We start from the raw sequence: 21,892 nt of genomic DNA, 5'->3' as shown, positions 1-21,892 counted from the left end.
CTAGAGTGGGTGGAGTCCAGGTAGAGCCACTAGAAATGGAGGTGGGCTGGAGCCTAAACTTCAGAGCTGCTGCAGCCAGTGTAAGGCTTGGCATTACTCCTTAAGGGTGTCTGGTTATTACTCTCCCAGCAGTGAAAATGGGTGGCAGAGAGCAGGAGTGACGTGCCAAAGCCACCAAGGGCACTTTGGATCCTACTGCCTAAGACTTAAGAGGCTAGGGCAGGAGGCATGGATGTTTCTTGTGACAAGTTTGAGACTCCAACCCCTGTTCCAAGTCCAGGTCTGCACCTGCCTTCCTACCGATGCTCCTGTCTGAGGACTACCCTACTGAAAAAAGGGTCTTGGGTGAAGCTGCAGCCCTCCTGTGGTGGGGATACTACAGTAAGTAGTTCAAGCCCCTGACACTCTGGAGGGAAGTGTCTGACTCCTTGCCTTCCCGATGTGCCATGTGGTCACTTGACAGGAGCTCTGCACATGGGCACCATGTCTGTGGGTGTGAGCAGCTTAGGCTGAACAATGACCTCCAGAGCATAGACTGGAAGGCTGCCCCTCTCAGTCTTCCAGTCTCAGCATCTCTTTCCCATAGCCCTAGAGAGGCGAGGTACAGCTTAGTGGAAGAGTACTTTCTTAGCATGTCTTCCTGGACTCACTCTCAGTGCTGCAAAAACTAACAGCAACTACTGGAGGACCAGGTCCATCCCTGCAGAGGAGGAAAGGGCGGTGCTGACAGTGACCTAGGCACCCGGATTCATATGTGCTGAGGGTAGAACGAGGCTCCAGTCCCTACCAAAGGCCTCATAGGTCCTTAACGCCAACCCCTTGCCAGCCTTTGTGGCAAGCCTGGTATCACTGCCCCTTCTGAGCTAGGTTAAGCTGGTTAGGATAGTGAACTTGATCGATCACAGCTAGAAATCTAGTTCCCAAGTTTAATCGAGGGCTCTTGTATATATGGGGTGCTAAAACATACACTCAGGCACAAACACACAAAAAACTATCAAAATTAAAATATGCGGGGCATGGAGGTACACACCTTTGTTGTGTGTAGATTTAAAAAACACACCACCGCCTGGTTCCCTTTTGTTCCAACCGGCTTAGCTCCAGGATCATTGAAACCAGTCCTAATCCTGTTTCCTTTTCTACCAACCTTTGCTCTGGGAGGGGTCGTTACCAGTCCACCCCCCAGACCATAGAATCCGAGAATTAAAGACACACACTCAGCCTTGTTACCTTGACTGCTAAGCACAATTGCTGGCACAAATATCTCCTGCCTGGAAATTTGTGCTCTTTCAAATTTATTATCTCTGTCTCTCCTTCTGCCCTAAAGAATGGCTAGTTCCAATTAGCCCCTGCCAAACATCTTTGGTGATTTGCCTGGAGGGGGGCTGCAGGCCCTAGCTGCCCCCAAGGTCCTACATGGTTGCTGCATCCCTTTTCCTCCAAAGCATGGCAGAGAAGCCCTCTCCTTCCCTCTTTGGATCCGGATAATAAGTTACCAGTGGGCTGGTAATTCGACCCCTCCCGGAGCAAAGGTGGGTAGAAAAGAAAGCTGGGTTAGGGCTGGTTGCGATGATCTAAAACGGGCAGAACAAAGGGGAGCCAGAGGGGCTGGTAGAACGGCAGCTTCCAAAGGTAGCAGGTTTTTTGTTTGTTTGTTTGTTTGTTTTGTTTTTCGTTTTTTTTTTTTCTTTTTTTTCCGGAGCTGGGGACCGAACCCAGGGCCTTGCGCTTGCTACCACTGAGCTAAATCCCCAACCCCTGTTTTGTTTTTTTTTAAACTACAGGTAACACACCTTTAAATTCAGCCCTTGGGAGGCAGGTGGATCTCTGTGAGTTCAGTGCCAGCCAAGTCTACCATAATGAGTTCTAGGATGCTATACCATGCAGAGACACTGCGCGCGCGCGCGCGCGCACACACACACACACACACACACACAGAGTTTTGTTAAAAGGTGGACTTAAGGACCCCTTCCAGATACTGCTCTCAAGAACCCTGGTATCTCACAGAAATGATAGAAATAATAGTGTATAGGAGCCTACAATGCTGTCCCTGCTTCTCACCCCGACAGGCCAAGTGCCATAGTGAGTGGGTGTAATAACCCATCTTTAAAGGAGGGGCCCCAGCCCAAGCAAATAGCTGTTAGTCTTCAGCATCTCAAGACCTCTGGAGAGACAAGGTCATCTGATCTTGTATGGAGGGTAATCTTCTCAGAGAGCTCTCGCCTTTCCCGCCCTGTAGGAAGGGCACTGTCTAGCCTAGCCTTGGGTGTGCACCTACCCTCTGAGAAGCAGCTCTTGCTGGAAGGAGCTGCGTACACCCATCTGAGTGGCTGGAGACAAGTCCCAAGCCCTTCCCTGCTCAGCTCATCTCACACCGGTGGTCATTAGTAACTACATACACCAGCCCTGCCACTGACTGTAGTGAAACTTCAGAGGGAGTAGTGTGGCCATGTACCCTGCACAGAGGCTCCAAGCTCAGCCATCTGGTCCTCAACCAAGGGCTGTCAGAAGCCAACTGGATGCCAGTAAGGGCTGAAAACTTGGGAGAGCCCTGTTGATGGGGCTGGGCCACAGCAAGAACTGACCGTGCTTTTTCCATAACACAAGTTTATTTGGCATTGGATGAAATGGTTCTCACAGCATCTTAAGAAAAGATCAATGCCAACCCGACCAAAAATACACCCAAACTAAAACCTTTAATGAAAGGAATATGTAAAAACAGGCATTGAGACAATGTACAGTATCAAATTCCACTTCAAGGCAGGTCAGAGGGCACCTGACCTCTCAGAAGAGTGGCAAGGCAGGCCTGGGAAAGGGGCCTCCTAGGAGCCTGTCCCTCTGGGGCCTTGTGGGATGGGCAAGGAAACACCAACATCAGCAAATCCTGGATTTGGGATTATTCACCAGTAACTGGAATCGCAATAGTGCGAACAGCCCCAAACACAGGCCTTCCATGCACCCTGAAGGCATGGGGGACGGGGACCCCCGCAATCCTGACAGGCCCACCACTGCAGCACCAGCCCACTTTAGACCACCCTCTCCACCTGGGCCTCCTATTCTCAACCCCAGCAGCCATTTGGTCCCCACTTAAGTTCCAGCCTGTACAGTCTTCTGAGGCACTGGTGTGTGGTCCTTAGGGTTCTTTTGGGTGGCCTGGCACCAATACAGTTCCCAACTGTTGCTCTGGAGCATGGCTGCCCAGTGCCTAGCACTTGACACTTGCTGGAGGCATGATGAACTTCCTGCTGTTCTCAGCAATGGGGAGGGGCAAGAGCCCTCTGGCAGAGGGACTTCCGCAGCAGCTGGTCTGTGGGCGCAGACATGGGACAGATTATCTGTGAACAATCATATACCCGTCGGCCCTGGGGATCTGGTCTGAAGATGCTCCGTATGGAAAGAGGAAACGTAGGTTTCCAAGTGGTGTAAGGCTGTGCTCAGAGCTGTGTGGGTCTGATCAATCCCAGCAGACCGAGGTTAGTCACCTCCACTCCTGTTCTCACCTGGACAGGAATTGCACCGAAGTCCCACCAATCACAGCCTAGAAGAAGCTTAGACAGAGGTGGAAGAGTGGCCCCAGGGCAAATGGCTCATGTAGGGTATTGGCCCTGTCCTGAGCTCCTGTGAACCATTATCACCTGCAAACATTTGGCCATGTGAGGACACACACAGATACAGAAAGACCCAGACATCCAACATAGAAAAGACAAATGTGCTAAAAATCGCACAAACCTTGCTCATCTCCAAACCTTAGAAATGCTAAAGGCCTGTGTTGGGAGATGAGACCACTGCCCGGAGCTGGATCTGGATCTGGAGCTGGGGCCTTTGGGCCAAGCCCGGGGACCCCATTGCTGTGGAGGTCAGGAGGCAACGTATGTGATGTATGTGGCTGGCAGGCGCTAGGCTCCAGCAGTGTTCATGGGCGAAGTGGACTCAGATGACACAGCACAGGATGTCCACTTGAACATTCTCTTCCCAAACAACCGTGTATGGCACAGATACGGTGAACGGGCATGGCTAGACACAGCGGTCATGTGCCAGCAAGCAGAGCACAGGGATCTAGAGTGTGGCAGAGAAAAGCCAGCATGCCCCAACCCTCCGCAGGGGCTAGAGTCTACTCCTGGGGAGCCATGCAGAGGTATACACGGAAGAGTGCTAGAACGAGCAGGAGCCTCCTGCCACAGTGCTGGCCTCAAAGCAAAGCTAGAAGTGGTGTGGCAAGTTCAATTTCCTCCCAGGGATGGGCACCTTGAGAGCTGCAGTTGGACCTGAGCGGGAAGCCCCCGAGAGCCAATCAGCAGCTGCGAATGCTCTCCTCCGGAAGCAGTCCAGACGCTCTGCTGCCTCTAAACAACCCCTAGTGCTAGCTCTTCTGTCTACACTGGCTGACGACTGGCTTCTAAGGGGAGAGAGTGCAAGCCCATCCAAAGATGTATTTGTGTGAGTGAAGCCCACTGCCGCTGCTCTCTTGGAAACGTGTGGTTTCAACGCCTGTGTCAGTCCACCATTTAAAAAACGAGACTACCAGCCCCCAGGGAAAGACAGCACAGGCACTTGCTCCTCTGAGTGCCTGGCTTCAGTTTCTATGTACACACCTGTGCTGGTGGGGATGTGGCAGTCAAGTAGGTCTAGGCTACAGGACCCCTTCCAGTCCCCCACTGAGACAGGTGTCTTCTGAACAACAAACATTCACTCCTAGCCCATGGGGGGGCCACAAGCTGAGCCACCTAAACCACAGTATTGAGGGAGCCACGGGAAAGGCGCCCAGCCCCTGGAGGTGCTTCTGTAGCTGGAGTGCTTCCACTCTGGGCAGGATCAGGAGGCACCAGCAGGGCACTGCTACTGTCTGTCGAGTCTTCCAGATCTGCTAAGGAGGTCTCTGCAGGGGGCAGCGGCTGATCCAAGTGCCTGGGCAAGGCACCTTCAATGCCACCATCCCTTGGGGTTGGCAGGCTGGCCTCCACGGGCTCAAAGGCATCGTCATCTGCGGGGGAACAGAAGGATGTAAGAAGTAAGTGAAGGCCCTGTCCTAAACTCACCTTCATTTCTGAGCACTCAAAGGACCCAGGGGAGCTCCCTGCTTAATGTTCTGGCAGACTAAGTTCATCCTGCTACCCGTTTATGGTAGGTGAAATGCAGTGACCAACTCGTCAGAACAAAGGGGGAGCAGAGGGAAGCCACCTCTGGCTCAGCAGGGACACAGCACCCAGGGGTGCAGCAGAACTACAGCACCTAGAGCCAAGGGGGCTGGGTGGGAGCAGGTAGTCTGAGAACGACTGGTGTCAGCAGACATCCAGAACAGGGCACTCCTTAAATCTACCCTGCCTTGTACTCTGGGCTGTTTCCAAATGCATTGGCTATGAGCAGTCTCCAGGACTCCAACCCTGCCCTGAGGCTGGAAAGAGTGGGGATCTATAACCATCTAGAAGTCTTGGCAGAAAGCTTTCTATCTCAACCCCTTTGTGGTCCAAGAAGGGCTCCTATGCTAGGCCAACACATTATCAGTTGAGCTGTGCCCCCAGCTGTGACTGTGGCCTCTTAGAGGAGTTTCTGACAATCTGCTCTGAAGGGAAGAATCACATTCTTAGAGCCCTAGACTAAAGCAGTGTTAAAAGTGCCACAGAGTGCAGGTCTGTAAGGAGCCAGGCATGTTCCACATAAGAAATAGGCAGGACTCCTGTCTAAGGAGCCAGGCAAGGAGCGCACATGGAAGGGGCGCACTGGACACTCCTTAGCTATACAGTCTAGGAAGGACAGCTCTACAGCCAGGTGGAGAACAGCAACCCTAAAGCAGCTTTTTGACACGACAGGAGGAACTGTTACAATGGTTCAGTATACACTCTTGAGCTGGGTCAGGACCAGTTCTGTCCTTAGAATCCCTACTGCCCACAAAGATGGGCTGAGAGGTCTGAGGGCTGTACCACTAGTAGGTGCTCATAGGAGGAAGAGAAGGATGCTGTCCTCTGGGTCCCCAGAACTCTCAACACCCCTAAGGAGGCCAGGACCAAGCGTCTTCTGCAGGGGCAATCTCAGAGAGGGCCCTAAAGATTGGGAAGGCAGCCAGAAAGAAAGGAGGGCCCCCAGGTCCCAGCAAAGTCTGAATTCCTGGTAGCTTGACAATTCCATATTCCCTCTCCCTAGGGTGAACAGGCACCTGCAGGGTCATAGAACACGCTGTCTGGGTTGATAGAAGCCTCGTAGGGTGGTGGTGGATCGTCCGGCTGGTCCAGGTCTGGGCACTTGTAAGCAGTATAAGGAGGTGGAGGGTCATGGAAATGGAAAGTCCCACCTTCCCCATCGTCAGAAAGGTGGAGTGGAGTGAGTCCTGTGCCAAACCCATCTGGGCCATAGTCAAAGCCAGGGATCCTCCGGCCAAGGTTGAAATGGTGCACTGAGCCATCAAACAAAGAAAAAGGAGGGAAACTGTGTGACTCAGAGCAGGCTGCTGGCTCCTGAACCTCCATCCCAGTGTCACTAGCTCAGAACCAGCCACCCCCTTGCCAGCCACATCCAACATGTCACATGAGACCTCCCATCCCTGGGTCTCTCCAAACAAAGTGCCCTCACCCCACTTAGATGCAGCCTGTCTTAGCCCTGCCACTTGACTGTAGGAGCAACCTTTGCATTGCTATAGCCCCAGGCCCACCTCACTTTTGGGTATCTATGTGCTATGGAAGCTTAAGGAAACATAAAGGCAGATTAGGAGAACTGCTGCCCATGGCTAAAATCAAGGCACTAGTTAGTGATGTAAACATCAGCCATGCCCTAGGAAACACTGGGGACCCCTTCAAAGAATAAGTGAGATCCCTCGTAGCTGCTGGCAACTTGCTCCCGAGCCTCTTATCGCTAAGGAAGGACAGGACACTGAGCCTCCCCTTCTCACAGTGGCCACAGTCACGGCTCATTACGAGAAGTCCATGACTCTTCAGGGAGGCTGTTCCTGATACAGAGCTGGGAGGACAGAAGGCCTACCTTGAACTTTCAGCCCGTGTGTACCCTCTCGGGTATCTTGCTTCTCTGCTTCCCCAGGGTGGGGTCAGCCCTGAAGAAAGCAGGTGTGTGGCTACAGAGGGACACCTTTTCCTCCTATCTCACCACAGATTCCACTCTGCAGGGATACAGCTCAGACAGGGGGACCTGGAGACCTAGGAGGGCTGGGCTGTGTGTGTGTGACTACTGTGGCCCTTGGAGGACACTCACAGTTTGCTCCAATCAGGGACTCGATGCGCTCCCGGCGCCGCTGGCGCAGCCGGTGGACCATGAAAAGCAGCAGCGAGAGGATGAGGAAGGAGGAAACGCAGCTGACGACCAGGCGCATCCCACTGGCCATGGAGTCAAACAGGCTGCTACCATCTATGAGGAGGGTGAGGAGGAAGGAGACCAGCTGCTCTGAGAGGAGGAACGTGCAGGGGTACGGGTGGGGCAGACAGATGCAGGCATGCTCTGGGTACTCGGGCTGGTCCCGGCTTCTCCTAGACCCAGTAGCTTTTACAATGCTCTTGACAACTTTTTAGTACAGAGGAGAAAAGAAAACTTTTCAAAATTGAGAATATTGACGCAACACTGAAAAAGCAAGAGAGGGAATGGGCGCAGCCCAGAAGTTTCCAAAGGAACTGCACGACGCCTTCTCTGCTTAGGGAGACAGTGGCTCTCTGGCCCCACCCCGCCCCTTCTCACCTGCCACTGTGTGAAATGCTGCTGTAATTGCCACTAAGCAAGGAAGCAGAGACTTCTGTTCTTGACTGAGGTAGCTGGGCTGTGACAAATCTTGGGGCCAGGTGGCTTCCCTAGGGTATGTGTGTCTAACAGCGATGGAATGACAATACGGGCAGGACAAGCCTGAACTCTGCAGGACTGCACGGAGGACAGGAGGGTTGCTGCTACAGTGTTCTCCAGTAACTGTCTGGGCCAGGACTCAGCAGGACAGCTAACCTGGTCATTGTCCACCAAGTTTTTCACTGCAGCTCTGAGTCCTCTAGCTGCAGCAGAGAAGTAACATCTCAGTGCACACAATGCCCTGCAGCCTGTTAGCTCACACGGGACAGCATCCGTGCCCGCTCTGCACACAGCAGGCTTTCTACAAAAGATCCAGTCTACTGTACACACTTATGCAGGTGCAGGAGGGCAGGGCAACACCAGCAACCTCTTTACTGGATCACCTTTGGGAAAAGAAGATGCTGGATTGGCCTCCCATTGCACTGGAGATCAAGAAGCTGGCCCTGCCTGTGGAGCCTTCCCCAGTCCTTCTGTTCTTTTAGTGGTCCTGACTCAGGGAGGGGGCACTACTGGCATTTAGTAAGTCTAGGTCACAAGAAAGGTAGCCAGGAAACCCCTTACCAACTCCACATTGGCTCTGTACGTCTACACACCAAGATGGACATGGCACACACCGGGTCTCTCAGGAAGCAGGAGGCCCTGCATATGTGATGACCTAAGCTTCAGAAGATCTAGAGCTATCTACTCCCCACCTCTACAACAGTTTTGGAAGGCAGGTCCCCAAAGACTGGTATAGAAAAAAATTCCCCACAACTCACACATGAACAAGCCATTAGAGCCTTAATAAACCCTGCTTCTAGCCAGCTTGATCTAGACAAATAAAATTGGCCCAGGTATTTTTGCCCTCTTCTCATATGACCAGGAAGTGATGCTTAAAACTGTGGAGTGGATACATGAAAATCATCTACCCAGTCAATCAGCTACTTCTTTGCCTCTAATGACCCTCCAGGACCCTGCCAGTGGGATGGTGATGGGCCTGTTTGGTGGAGGCTAGCACCAAGTTTCTAAACAAGCGGCTTCTTTGTAAGACTAATTTCAAACTGGTTCTAAAAGCAAGCGCCAGGGCTGGCTTTTCGCTGTGGGGAGCAAGAAGACACAACTTCTAAGACCAAGCCGTAGTCAGGTACAAATCCAAACCGCAGGCCCAAGGTCCTCAAGGAATCATGAAGTGTTTAACCACTCCACACCAGGACTTGGTGCTATTAAGTTTAATGCTTTTCCTGGTCCACATAGATTTGTTTCCCATATGACTGATACTGAACATTTTATAATTTAAATGACTTTTAATACAGTTGTATTTTCTTATTATGGAGGTTTTAGGAGATTTTGTCTGGTTTTTTTGAGACCAAAATCTCACATGTCCCAAACTGGCCTGGAACAAGCTCCATAGCCAGGCAGTGTGGCCTTCTCCATGCTTCAGGCCTGTGCAGGGTGCTCTACTTTGCTGGAGACCAAACCCAAGGACTCGTGTGTGCAAGGCAGACACAGTATCAACTGTTGTGTTCCCAGTCTCCAGAGGTCCTCACACATTCCGGATGTAAGAATCCTGACGGACTTGTTGTAGACATGTTCTTGGTAAGTGCTGCATGTGTCTTTCATCTATCGATGGACATAAAGCAGTAGGTTCAGAGTGTAAGGACTATAACCTAGCAATCTTTTTAAGGGCCAGGCTTGTCTTTAAATTTCATTACATTTTCAAATCTGACGAATGAGAATTTCAAGTTACTTATGTGTGGTAGCAGGTGTGGCATTAAAGACCTGTATGGACAGCTGTCTGTCCCAGCACCATCTGTTCAAAGACTGCTTTCTCTACTGAGTTTCTCTTCCTTGTTATCAAACACAAATGGATCACACTGGGGTTACTTCTGTTCTTTAATTAATTCATCAACCACAGTTCTTAGCTCCTATCTACAGCTCACTGTTCTGATTAATAAGGCTGTAGTCTAATGCTGTAAATCAGGCATCACAGACCCTCTTTCTGGGCTCTCCTACGATTTTCCCATATTTTGTCGTTCCGGGTAAGTCTGAAGACCAGCTTAAGAACACACCAGCTGAAGTCTGCTAAGGCGTATGCTTGCATCTACAGTTAATCTGGGAAGAATTAACACCCATGAACATTTTTAAGTCTGGTCTTGTTCTACCCCAGTGTTCTATGCTGGCAGCATGTATAATGTGCAGGACTTACAGCTAGACATTCCTGTGTTGGGGGTGCTATTTTACGTGGCACCTTCTTTAAGTTTTCACTGTTCAACTGTTATAGATAGCGTATAGAAGTACAATGGACGGTATAATGCATTGACAATACATCTAAAAAAAAAAAAGAAAAAAAGAAAAAGAAAAAACAAACAGAAAAAGGGGTTGGGGATTTAGCTCAGTGGTAGAGTGCTTGCCTAGCATGCGCAAGGCCCTGAGTTCGGTCCCCAGCTCCAAAAAGAAAAAAAAAAAAAAAAAAAAAAAAGAAAAAAGAAAAAGACAATACATCTAGGCCTTGCATTAGTACTTCTAGTTTCCTGCAGATCCCCCAGGACTTTCTTTGTAATTATACCATTTGAAAAGAGTGATGTTTTCACTTTTCTCTTCCTCCTGCAATGACCCTGGCCTTGAAGAGATGCTGACCCCTTGCATTGCTGAAAAGAAACTAAAGGTGATTGTGGAGACTCACTTCCTACTGTCTCCACTCCAGGTGGCAGGTTGGCTCCTTGGTGCAGTGAGCAATTCCTGGGAAAGGCCTCTATGAGAAAGACAAGAGCCTGTGGGGACAGGCACAGCAGGGCAGATCCTAGTGAAGCCGCCCACCTGCACAGCAAAGCAGCCTGCTCAAACTCTGGGCCTGCCCTGACACACCAAGGGTTCTGCTCTGCCGAAAAGTCGCCAGGGGTGGGCAGGCTTACTAAGCTAACTGTACCACAGAGGGGTCACCTGTCTAGCCTTGTTTCTGCAGAGCCCAACAGAGTGGCAGAGTAGCACTGGAAGATTTCTAAGGCGTGGAACCATAACCCTCTATCAGGTAAGCAACACTATCAGACGATACAGCTTGTGCAAGCTCCAGTTTGACTCCCACAGCTGACAAGCTGGAAAAATGTAGCAATGTGGCTGGCTCACAGGAAACTTTGTGACTACCCAATTAGTATTTGTCTGATCATGATGCTGGATAGATACATCCATACAATGAGAAAACTGATTATTCTGTGGAAAGGAAGAGGCCCAACTGTCAACCTCCCTGATCTGTTCTTCCTGTTCTCTGCACCCTGGTGTGTTTTGCTAAAAGCACAGCCTCTGCACTGACTGCAGTCATCTGCATGTCTGATGTACACGTGCCGGAACGCCTGCCTCTAAAGGACCACTCTATTCTCCCTACCTAAGCTCCTCTCCTGAAGGGACAGTGATGACACTCTGCTCAGGGGGCAGTACTCACTGTCATGCCTCCCTTCCACAGAGCTCCTGGAGAATGAGGACTTAATTTTCATGCCTGCCTAAGCTGCTATTCTGTGGGGCTACCCACATCACTTTCACACAGTGGCATCCAAGAAAAAAAGAAATTCATGCTTTTAATGCATACTCCCCAAGACCCAAGTTCATGCTGAGACATCAGTGGCTCTGAGGTACCACAAAGGAGGGCACCATGTGGTGTTCTGAGCAGGACTCAAACCTGCTGGGTTTCCTCCCAGGAGTGGATATAGGGCAGGGCTTTGCACATGCTAGGTAAGTGCTCTACCACTGAAAACTTCCAGCCCCATGAACGTCCTTTTGTTGCAAGTAGAACAGTTATCCTGAAAGCTGACTATGCAGTGTACACCTCACCAGCACCACCTAGTGTTGAGTTTTGTCTTAATGCTAGGGCACAATCTTTAAAACACGACTGACTCTAAGCAAGGATTGTTTGCTGCTTTTCATATCCCACCTTAACATGAGGAGGAGGAACTCAAACGCACAAGTAGATTTCAAGTTTAGCTCTTACTTTTAGGAAGTGAAAGACAGGTCTCAGGCTGCCAAGTTGACCTGTAAACAGTCAGCCACCGTGAGATTCAAGTTTATTTGTAAATATTACCTTAGAGTGAGGAAGCAGGCAACATGAAGGGTGACAGTCACTGGGCATGCCACAGATGCCCACTGAGGCTCTGAGCCAGCTATATCAGTATATGTTGCCAGCACTGCTGTGTCACCGACAGCAAGCCCTTGAGAATTCTCATCACTGCTTTTGGCCACGAGGTGGCTATCTCACCTGGGTCCAGACACATGAACTTGCAGCATTCCTTAGGGTCTTTGCGGTACTGCTGGCATCCCTGGGGCCGCTCACACAGGGCAGCAACACACATCTCAGGCTCCCCTCGATGGCAGGTACAGCTCAAGCATGGGTCATCTCCCTTGGGAGTGAAGTAGAACCCTTCATCCACCACATTGTCTTTGATATCAACACATGTCTGACCTGCAAGGGGCACATGTGCACGGATGTATGTGTTACCAGCAGCACCGCGCCCCAACTCCCCTCCACCACCTGTACCCTTGAAGAGAAAAGGGCAACTGAGGAACTGGTCAGCTCTTTTGAGTCTTCCCTGTAGGCATGCTATGGACCTGAGGTGGCCATCACACAATCTGGAGAAGCACAACTAGCCAAGACAGACAGGCAGTGCCCACTGCCTCAGGACAGGGGCAGCAGGTTTCAGGGCCAAGGTCCCCTGCACAAGTCTTGGTTAGAGGCACCTGGCTCATTTATGGTGTTTTCTAAGCATGATGGACATTAACTATTTAAAACTTGGAATGTGTTTAGAATGAGTCTCTAGGCACTGCCTACAAGACGGTCCCCTGAAACAGACATGTGTAGTAAACTGCACAGAAGTGACCTGGAGACTAGAGCAGGGCAAAGAGCTACAACCAGCCCCTTAAGCCAGTAAGCAGATGTGACAGATGCATGGGGAGGGGATGGGCATGAGGTAAGGAAACCAGAACAAGAAGCTTAGTCTACTCTCCAAATGGCATGGAGGTGTCTGAAGAGAAGTCTGACAGTTCTTCTCAGTTAGAACTGGATCATCTTCTCCACATGGCCATCGTGTTCAGGGGAAGACAGAGAACATTCTCTGCTACAACAGAGAACCATGGGTGCGACTGAACACCCCAAAAACGCTAAGTACCACCATGTGTCCTATGCAAGCACCAAAAGGAGAAAGGAAGCAGAAAAGCAGTTAAAAATGATGCCTGGGAACTCCTCCAATCCAGTAAAAGCAAAACCCTACATCAGAGTGTGCAACAAACTCCAAATAGGATTAAAGACAGAAAAATTCGGACAGGTATTTACAGTAAAAATACTGAAAATCTAACATCCAAACTTCTGACATCATCTACGAATGTGTCAGGCCCCAGAGCTACCTTGTGATCCATGTACCTGTAGGCCTAAAAAATTTTTTTTTAATATTTTCTTTATATATATATATATATATATATGTATGTATATATATATATATATATATATATTTTTTTTTTTTTTGGTTCTTTTTTTTTTCTTTTCGGAGCTGGGGACCGAACCTAGGGCCTTGCGCTTCCTAGGCAAGCGCTCTACCACTGAGCTAAATCCCCAACCCCATATATATATTATTAAGGCAACTCTTATGAAAAAAAAAAACATTGAATTGGGGGCTTGCTTACAGTTTCAGACCTTAGTCTGTTACCATCATGGTGGGGAGCATGGCACTAGAGCAGGAGCTGAGAGCTGGATCCCAATCCATGATGGGAGAGGCACATGACAGACAGACACAGACAGACAGACTGACAGACTGACTGACTGACAGACAGCGGGCCTGGCCTCAGCTTTGTAAACCTCAAAGCCCACCCCTAGAGACACACTTCCACCAACAAGGCCACCCCTCCTAATCCTTCAAACAGTAGCACTACCTGGTGACAGCATTCAGACACCTGAGCCTACAAGGGCTATTCTCATTCAAACACCACAGACGGGAAGTTTAGTCACCCTTTAAGAGGGCCTTGAGCACACCTGATGCAGCAACGGGAAGCAATGACACCAAGAGGACATGGTAGAAGATGCCATGTGTGACTCTGGACCGGACTCAGAGGCTGGAAAAAATTAGCTTAAAGGACATTACTGGAACCACAGACAAAACTGAACCAACACATTGTTCATGATGGCAAGGTGTTACAGTCAAATGAAATGTCCTGAGGTTGAAAAATGTACTATGCTTATTTAAGAGTGTGCCTTTGTTCTTAGTGAATACACTGTATTGCTACACGTCCATGGGACTTCTAATTTCGCAGATGTTGAATTGGTAAGATAAACACAGGCACGTCTCATACATGCATTACACTCCTTGCAACTTTTCCCTAAGTTTAAAATTTTATCTAATAAGTTACCCGAGGTTACCCCTGCTCTCTCTGCCCAATGCAGATGGTCCTATAAGTTCTTATGTATCAAACACTCAATACTCATGTTGTGTATTGTCAACACATATAGATTTAAAGACTGGCATGGAACTGCTTCCCAATTTACATGATAAAATGAATATGAATGCTGACAGAAAAGCGAGCCGCAGTCTGGGTGGTGAGGTGGTCAACCTGCTCTGCTGCTGCTGCTTCAGCTTTCCAGTCCCAACCCTGAGGGAAGCTGCTGTGGATGGTTAGAGCTCTCACTCGTCGCCTGCTGTGCAGCCAGTGGCAGGACAGACAACACAGACAACACCAGGCTAAGCTGGAAACAGCCACAGTTCACTGTCTCTTCTGCGTTGCTGCTGAGGACTCAGCTAAAGTAGGTGATCAAAACTCCAAAGGAGGGTGATAAAGTGACTTAAAAATCTACATACACAATGAGTGGCCTTGCCGCCATGGTCCAGCTGAAGATCTCCGTCCAACGGAAAGGGTTGGGATCTGTGAGCTAAGGATGGAACCTGAAGGCCATTGCTCTGCGTCTGTTAGATGTTACCTGCCTACAGCAGGAAGGACCCGACTGCTCAGACAGCTGAGTCTCTTAAGGCTCCAAGCGCACACAGGCTGTTCTTACTCTGGCTACATTCTAAGTCTCAAGCCATGTAGGAGAATGGGCTTTGATGAGTGTTGTACCAGAGAGCAGAGGAGCCACTGGCCGGTTCCAGAGGTGGAAGGGCATCTGACTGGCGGCTGTGTGAAGCACATTCTAGTCACAGGACAGGGTTACTGGATGCAGCAACTGCTGAGAGACGCACAAGTACGAGCCCTGTAGAAAATTCACGCCAACTGCTAAGGAGCTCAAGTACTGCAGCTCCGTCTGCCCTGCAGCTCCGTCTGCCCAGACTTGGTCAAAGAGTCTAACTAGTACAGCAAGGACAGTGCAGACTGGAATCAACAGTACACTGAAGTCAACTTGATTTAGGAAAAGAAAGATCTTGGGGAAGACATTTGTCTTCCAAGCCAATGACCTGAATTCAATCTCCAGAAACCACATGATGTAAAAAGAAAACCAACGCACTTCTGACAGTTGTCCTCAGATCTCCACATGTGTATACACGTGTGCTCACAAAAATAATCTTTCCACTAACACTGAAAGAGATTCTTAGGACCTGAAGCTTAAAACAAAAAACAAAACAAAACAAGACAAAATCCAATTTTAATTATGTGTACATGTGTATGTGTAGGTATGATCATGTGCGTGGGTGCCTATGGAAGTCAGGAGAGGGAATCCAGTCCCTGGAGCTGGACTTACAGGTGGCCGTGACTGGCCTAACATGGCCAACTGTGTGTTGTACATGGCCTTAACCACTGAGCTTTGGCTTCAGCCTTTGGAAATCATTTTTCTTCTTGAGTTTGATTTAACATAACCTATCTTGAAGTTATAGATGAAATAATTCAGAAATCCTAACGGGTATTGATGTCCTCTACAGGAAGACTGACCTGAGCCATTTTCAGGGACTCTGGCGTGGCTGGCATAGACCACAGGGATTTGAACAGAGTGCAGACGCGAGGCTGAGGCTGGAGAATGAGCAGTGACAGCCTGGGGCATCGATGCAGGCCTCCAGAGACCAGACCCAGTGTGTCATCACAACCCTGGGTCATGTCATAAAGTCAACTTCATAGTCATTATGGTTAGGGAGACAGAAGAGAGACAATCTTTCTAATGACCTCGTAGGTCTCGATGGTTGGTATTGAGATTTTAATCTGATGTGAAACAGTAAAAGTAAATATTCTCACACAGAAATGTGTAACGAGCACATCGGAACACAAACCATTGTGCTTAACTTCAGACTGAGAATTTGCAGCTTATATGAATTAAATACAAGTGTTTAGTTCTTTTTGTACCCTGATATTTTGCATATTACTCAATTGTCTAAGATTTGATGGGATATAATAACATGTAGATAGTTCGATAGATAATGCTCAGATTGTTTTCCCCCCCTCTCCCTGGCTGCCCCACCCCTATTTTCCCAGCCTGCCAAGGGTTGTTTTTTGTTTTTTTGGTTTTTTTTTTTTTTTACAAAGGCTTTTGGAGCTAAGAAGCTTGTCTCCTGGATGCCTCTTGATTACTTGCCCTTCTTGTTTTAAAAGAAAAGACTGCTGGAACCGCACTATATTGCCATTTAAAAACAACCAACTTGGGTACAAAAATTGGTATATTCAAAGCTTAATGACTTTCTCATGTTGTGAGACTAGGTCTCAGTGTAGCCGTGGCTGGCCTAGAACTTCAGAGCCCTACCTGCTCCATCCTTCCAACAGGCCCAGCAGAATGTTACTTTTTATGTACTCTACACACATTATTTTTAAGTTTCAATATGTTTAGTAATTTCATTTAGATGACTGGATCTCTATTTGATATTTTCATTTCTATCTGAAAAACTTTTTTAAAATTTTAAATTATATTTATTTGTGTGTGTGTGTGTGTGTGTGTGTGTGTGTGTGTGTGTGTGTGTGTGTGATGGGTATGTATGTGCCATGGTGCAAATGTGCAGGTCAAAAAAACAACTTGGGGTTGGGGATTTAGCTCAGTGGTAGAGCGCTTGCCTAGGAAGCGCAAGGCCCTGGGTTCGGTCCCCAGCTCCGAAAAAAAAAAAAAAAAAAGAACCCTCCCCCCCCCCCAAAAAAAAAAAAACCAAAAACAACTTGAGAAAGGTGGCTCTCTAATACCCAGTGGGCCCTGGGTACTGCACCCAGGTTGTCGGACTCGGCAGCAAGCACCTTTACCTGCCCAACCATATCCCGGTCCTTGGGGATATTGTTTAGTGCCAATCACTGACTTATTTATTGTGGGAGACTAATTTTCTTCACATCTTACAATCTGGATTATGAAGAAAAAGTTGTGACAATAAATGTGAACTTTATTTAGAAAACAACAGAAACAGGAGCCAAGGAGAGAAAGCAAGCACAGAATGAGAATGCACTGGGCCCAGCTCCCTTCTTAGAGAATCATAAAGAACGTGAAACCAAGTGTCAGCAAAGGAAATTCAGCAATGTACGACACACAAACCCACAGGAATGGTTAAACAGCAGCTATGATGGCAAGGGCTTGAGCTCCCAGCTACTTAGGAGGCTGAAGACGGTTGCCTGAGCCCAGGTGCTCAAGATCAAAGAAAATCTAGATCAAAACAAAGTCTAACAAAAAATGAACCAAGTAATGAGATTAAGGAAGGAAACCCCACATAACTCCAGAAACTAGAGAGGCCCTCTAGTAATGCACAGTATACTCTTGTGCTCCTGGACAAGTAGGAGTAGAAAACCAACTGCTCTTCTCCCAGGACCCATCTAAAACCTATAGAAATCAGTAAACTTGATGCTGACCCACTAAAAGCATGCTTGGTACTCCCAATCACCACAGCAGTGGAGTCCTCGGCAAGGAGAATCCTAGGAGTAGGATTCTAAAGTCACAAAACTGTATGCACAGACAAGTAAGAGAACCCCACACTAAAGGAATGAGTAAAAAAAGAAGAAGAAAGCCAAAAGCCCTAAAACTGGTGTAGAAGAGAAGGCCCAGAAGAGCAAGAGGCAGAGAGAGTGGAAACACATGCCAGACACGGAGGTCCAGCCTGACCTGATAGCCCTTGGAGTGTGGTACTGACACAAACTGACAGAAAGCAAGGGTCATAATAGGCCAAGACCTGGAACACAGGCCCGTGACAAAGTGGGGAGGCCGGGAATATCAACACTTCAGCTGAGGACACACCTAACCGGAACCATGTATCAACAGCTGTCAGCAGGTGTCAAGGCCAGTCGTGCTCCTCAGCCCTTCCCAGAGGACTGGCTGTAGGAGGGGCAATCCTAGCTTTGCTTGATATGGCTACACTGTGAGTAGAAAGAATCCTTGATGTAAAATTTGGATGGATGTGTTGGCAAAGGACTGGAGGGCTCCCAATCCCGTATACTAGGGAAGAGGACTCACACAGAGCACACAGCCAAGAGGGTGCCCAGCTGCCTGCCACAGGCTTCCCAAGTCCTCAGATCGCTATTCTCACCCACTGTCTTGAGAACATGGAAGCCATAAAGTGAGAATTGTCCCTATTAGGGGAAAGGGAAACAGAGGCCAAGAACTCCTCCTCTGTGGCTGCCCAGGCCACAGAGGCCAGGTGGGTAGCGCTACTTCAAAGCACCATGAGGTGGGTGCCTACTGGAGGCTGACCGAGGGACTCACTTCTTTTACACAGAAATGACGACTTCTCAGAGCAGCTCTCGGCGTGCCAGCTGTGGAGGTCATGGTGCCTCAGGGTAGGAAAGTGGAAGCATTGGAGCTGGGCACAGAACACGTTGTCATTCTCAGACATGGCGGAGGCAAAGATGGGATCTGGGGGCAGGAACACTTCTGGGGAGCCTGTAGGAAGACTAAAGGTGAGCCCAGACACACCAAGCCTTCAGCACATTGTCACACACAGTCCTCAAGGAGGTCCTAGTGTCAATAGGACAGCAACAGCAGGGCTGGAGGATTGCCAAGAGTTAGAGGCTGCTGCAGCTCCAGAGAAGGTCCCAGAAACGCAGGACCTGACAGACCTGACAGAGGGCAGTATACTGGTCCAGGGGCCTTCTCTGTAAGTTCCCCATGTCCACGTGCCTTGTCCTACTCAGTGGAAGGAGACAGGGAGACTCCAACAGTACCTTCTGAGTTAGGGTAGCTCCCTATTTCCAACTTAACACCCACACTACTTACCTTTGAATGCCACTTCCCAGCGACCTTCTAAGGAATGGTTCCGGCCAGTAATGACATACTGATAACCAACCCAGAGCCTACAGTGGACAGAAGGAAAAGCCTCAGCACCTGAGCAAACAGCCATTGATGACTACATGTGTACATCTAGGAGTCCTGAGGACATTTACCTTTCCTGGTCCCGGGCCTTGAGTTTGCGAGGCCAGCACTCTACTCCTGCACAACAACGGTCTTCATTCTGGGGCAGACTAGAACCGAGCTTTTGACTCTACTGGCTCAGCTCTATAAGGAGCTGGTTTGCCATACACTACATAACTGAACTTTATCTTGAAACAGCCCTCTGGCCACCTGCCTCTTAGGTCATCACGCTCTCCTGGCAGAATGGCAGCTGCGCCATTGTCGGGAGGCAGCAGGTGACTGGCAGTGAACACTGGCCATTGTTTGGACCCAAAGAACTGTGCTTCCTTCTAGAGAAGGGGAGACAACTGGCTACCATTTCCAGTTTCTGCCCCTCCAGCATGGATAGGGTACCTTTCGATGTGGTTTTGAAAGGCAGCACAGTGAGGATTTTGGTACATTCTTGTTCCTTAAACACAAGCCCCACAGATGCTGAGCCACTTCTCTGTTTCCTCTGGATGAGCAGGTCCTGGAGCTCAGGTGGCTGGCTCTGGGCAGAGGCTGGCTCTGGGCAGACTGCCTGAGCACATGCCTGGCACATGCCCCCGCACCCAACGTCATATGTGCATGAAACTTGGAAGCCTAAGGCTTTTGAAAGGTAAGACTCAGCAGGGCCCCAGGAAGCACCCAGCAGAGCTGAGAGTCCTCCCTTTCTCAGAAGGCACCCCGACCTGCCTGTGTGCCCTTCTTATCATGCCCAGAGCCCCATGTGGAGCAGCTCCATGGGAATCAAGCTAGTACACTCTAGCCACTAGCCACAGTCACCAAGTGTAGCTGTATCCACAGGGAAAGCCAACAAGGCCCTGTCCTCCTTTCTTCACAAGCCCTCTACTTCCGCCGTGACTCTGCCACACTCTGCCCTCCCCTGCTGAGGGGATGCCTTCTTCAAGTGTGGCTGCCGGCGAGTGCTCAGTAGCGAGCGGACTCTCGGCCCCAGGACTCACTTGCGCTGGTCTTTCCAGCCGAAGCTCCGCTCTGGCTGGTCCCATTCCTGGGCTAGGACGAAGCGCAGCTCTTGGTCAGTGGAGAAGGTGGCAAGGGAGCCGTTCACACGCTGGCAGGTCTGTGCGGCGTCCCAGTAGTTCTCTCCACTGAGGTAGACCCGGTAGCAGCTGGCTGTGCCTTCGTAGTGGTGCCACCCGCTTGGGCATTTCCCTAGGAAGCATGAAGAATGGAAGGGGAGTTTCCCCAAAATTAGGATCATGATTTCAAAAGTAAAATCACACGTGCTGCGTCAACACGAGTTTTACTTCAGAATCCCCTTGGAGAACTAGGGCTGTGTTTTTATGTTCGTCTCCTGAGTGTGGGTGTTTTGTCTACATGTCTCTGTAAACCATGTGTCCAGGGGCCAGAAGAGGGCATCAGATCCCTGGCCCTGAAGTTAGAAGTCACAGCCGTCTCACCAGCCGAATCCTCATGTTTAGGTTTCAAGTGTGTGACTGACTTATTAACAGACACAGAGTCGGAGGGAGGAACAGGCAAGCTGTGCCCCAGCTGAGGCATGTGAGTCACACTGTGTGCGAGGATGGCAAGCTAGGCAGCACATCTGCTCACTGTTCATGCCTTAGGTAAGCACAGGTGAGTGCACAGGGACTAGGAGCCTCCTGGAAGAGACAGTATGGCTCAGTATACACAGGACACCTTTCCAAGGGTAGGGATGGGGCAACATTTAATTCAAGTTTCTCACACACACTCAGATACCTGCCTACACATTCCCACATTCACTTAGTCCCACTCAGACCAATAACTATGGCTCCATGAAATGGTAGGAGCTTTGAGGTGTGCTGGGGGCCTGCAGGGTCTGTCCCTAACCTTCCAGGGCCATCACTGAATGGACTGTGTTGGGCTTAGGTGGTCACTGTAGGTTGGTAGCCAAGCCTGAGCACTGGTGATGGGCAGCACAAGCGACAGGCACAGGCTGAGTCCGCAAAGCGGCTCTCTTCCATGCTGAGGCTATGAGCTCAGAACTAGCACAGACAGAAAACAGACCCTGTGCTCAGTGAGCAGGCACGTTAGACATGTTTGCTAACAATCCGGCTATTCTTGTACATAAGAGAATGCTATCCCCTTAGCATTATGCCTGCTCAGGGTAGGGGAGCTTTAAACTACGCTTCGCACGTCTTCATCTTTGTCCACTCATTCACAAGTTTAGTCATGGTTACTGTCTCTGAAGGTAGCCCCGTGAGCACAGGCAGCTTGGTTTAAAGTCTGCCTGGGCACCAAGTCTCCTTTACCACTTGGGAGCTAGATGCTCCTGGCAGGCCATTCATGTTCTCCAGCCCTTCCAGGGCAGCTTTAGTTCACTGATCCCCTCAACGATGGCCTGAAGAGAGCCAGGGCTGAGTGAAGCTGCAAACTCAAGGTGGACTAACAAACACTTTAGTGGGGACTGCCTTAGGGCAGGTCTGCAACTTACTGCTGAAGCGGACAGGCTGAGCCACATTCACTGTGTGGAAGTGTGTGGGGTCCCCTCCTCTGGTTCGCCCCTGCCGCAGGTCCACAGTTTCCTTCCCATAAGGACGGGCCTCTCCAGTCACTTCTGAAAGCACAGGAAGTATGCTATGAGCTTATTAGCAGCAACCAGGACACAGTGCTGGAAAGGCCTGGTGGGGGTGACACCAGGAGTTACATTTGACCTTGTTTGGACATTCCTATGAATAGGACAAGCATGTTTCTGGTGAAGTGTACCTTTCATTTTATTGCCATTATGAACAGGGTCTTGTCCTTTCTAAGCCCTCGTTGCACAGCCCTGAGTCAGCTATGCCTGCTTCATAACCCTCGGCCTACAAGCTCTATAGGGCACCTGGGGAGGCAGTTCTTCCATAGGTCCAGGCTGCCCTCCCC

At 49.6% G+C, this 21,892-nt stretch overlaps 1 protein-coding gene across 4 annotated transcripts in view; it reads right to left on the bottom strand.

The window, feature by feature from the left end:
* Window positions 1-2,587: 2,587 nt before the first annotated feature.
* Window positions 2,588-21,892, bottom strand: part of Dgcr2 (DiGeorge syndrome critical region gene 2) — a 50,545-nt gene continuing 31,240 nt past the window's right edge. The window contains exons 3-10 of one of the 4 annotated variants that reach the window (XM_039088526.2): window positions 21,465-21,587; window positions 19,993-20,212; window positions 18,875-18,951; window positions 18,365-18,541; window positions 11,993-12,196; window positions 7,195-7,347; window positions 6,149-6,385; window positions 2,588-4,978 (exon numbers count right to left, since the gene is read on the bottom strand). In XM_039088526.2, the coding sequence (XP_038944454.1) occupies window positions 4,722-4,978; window positions 6,149-6,385; window positions 7,195-7,347; window positions 11,993-12,196; window positions 18,365-18,541; window positions 18,875-18,951; window positions 19,993-20,212; window positions 21,465-21,587 (1,448 nt within the window). In that variant the 3' untranslated portion in view covers window positions 2,588-4,721. The remainder of the gene's footprint in view (window positions 4,979-6,148; window positions 6,386-7,194; window positions 7,348-11,992; window positions 12,197-18,364; window positions 18,542-18,874; window positions 18,952-19,992; window positions 20,213-21,464; window positions 21,588-21,892) is intronic. The other 3 variants (NM_001012146.1, XM_039088528.2, XM_063270658.1) reach the window with 3 other exon arrangements.

This window comes from Rattus norvegicus, chromosome 11, assembly GCF_036323735.1.
Source record: "Rattus norvegicus strain BN/NHsdMcwi chromosome 11, GRCr8, whole genome shotgun sequence".
NCBI classification, from domain to species: domain Eukaryota; kingdom Metazoa; phylum Chordata; class Mammalia; order Rodentia; family Muridae; genus Rattus; species Rattus norvegicus.
The sequence above is the reverse complement of the archived record's forward strand: the minus strand, read 5'-3'. Positions and strand labels throughout refer to the sequence as shown.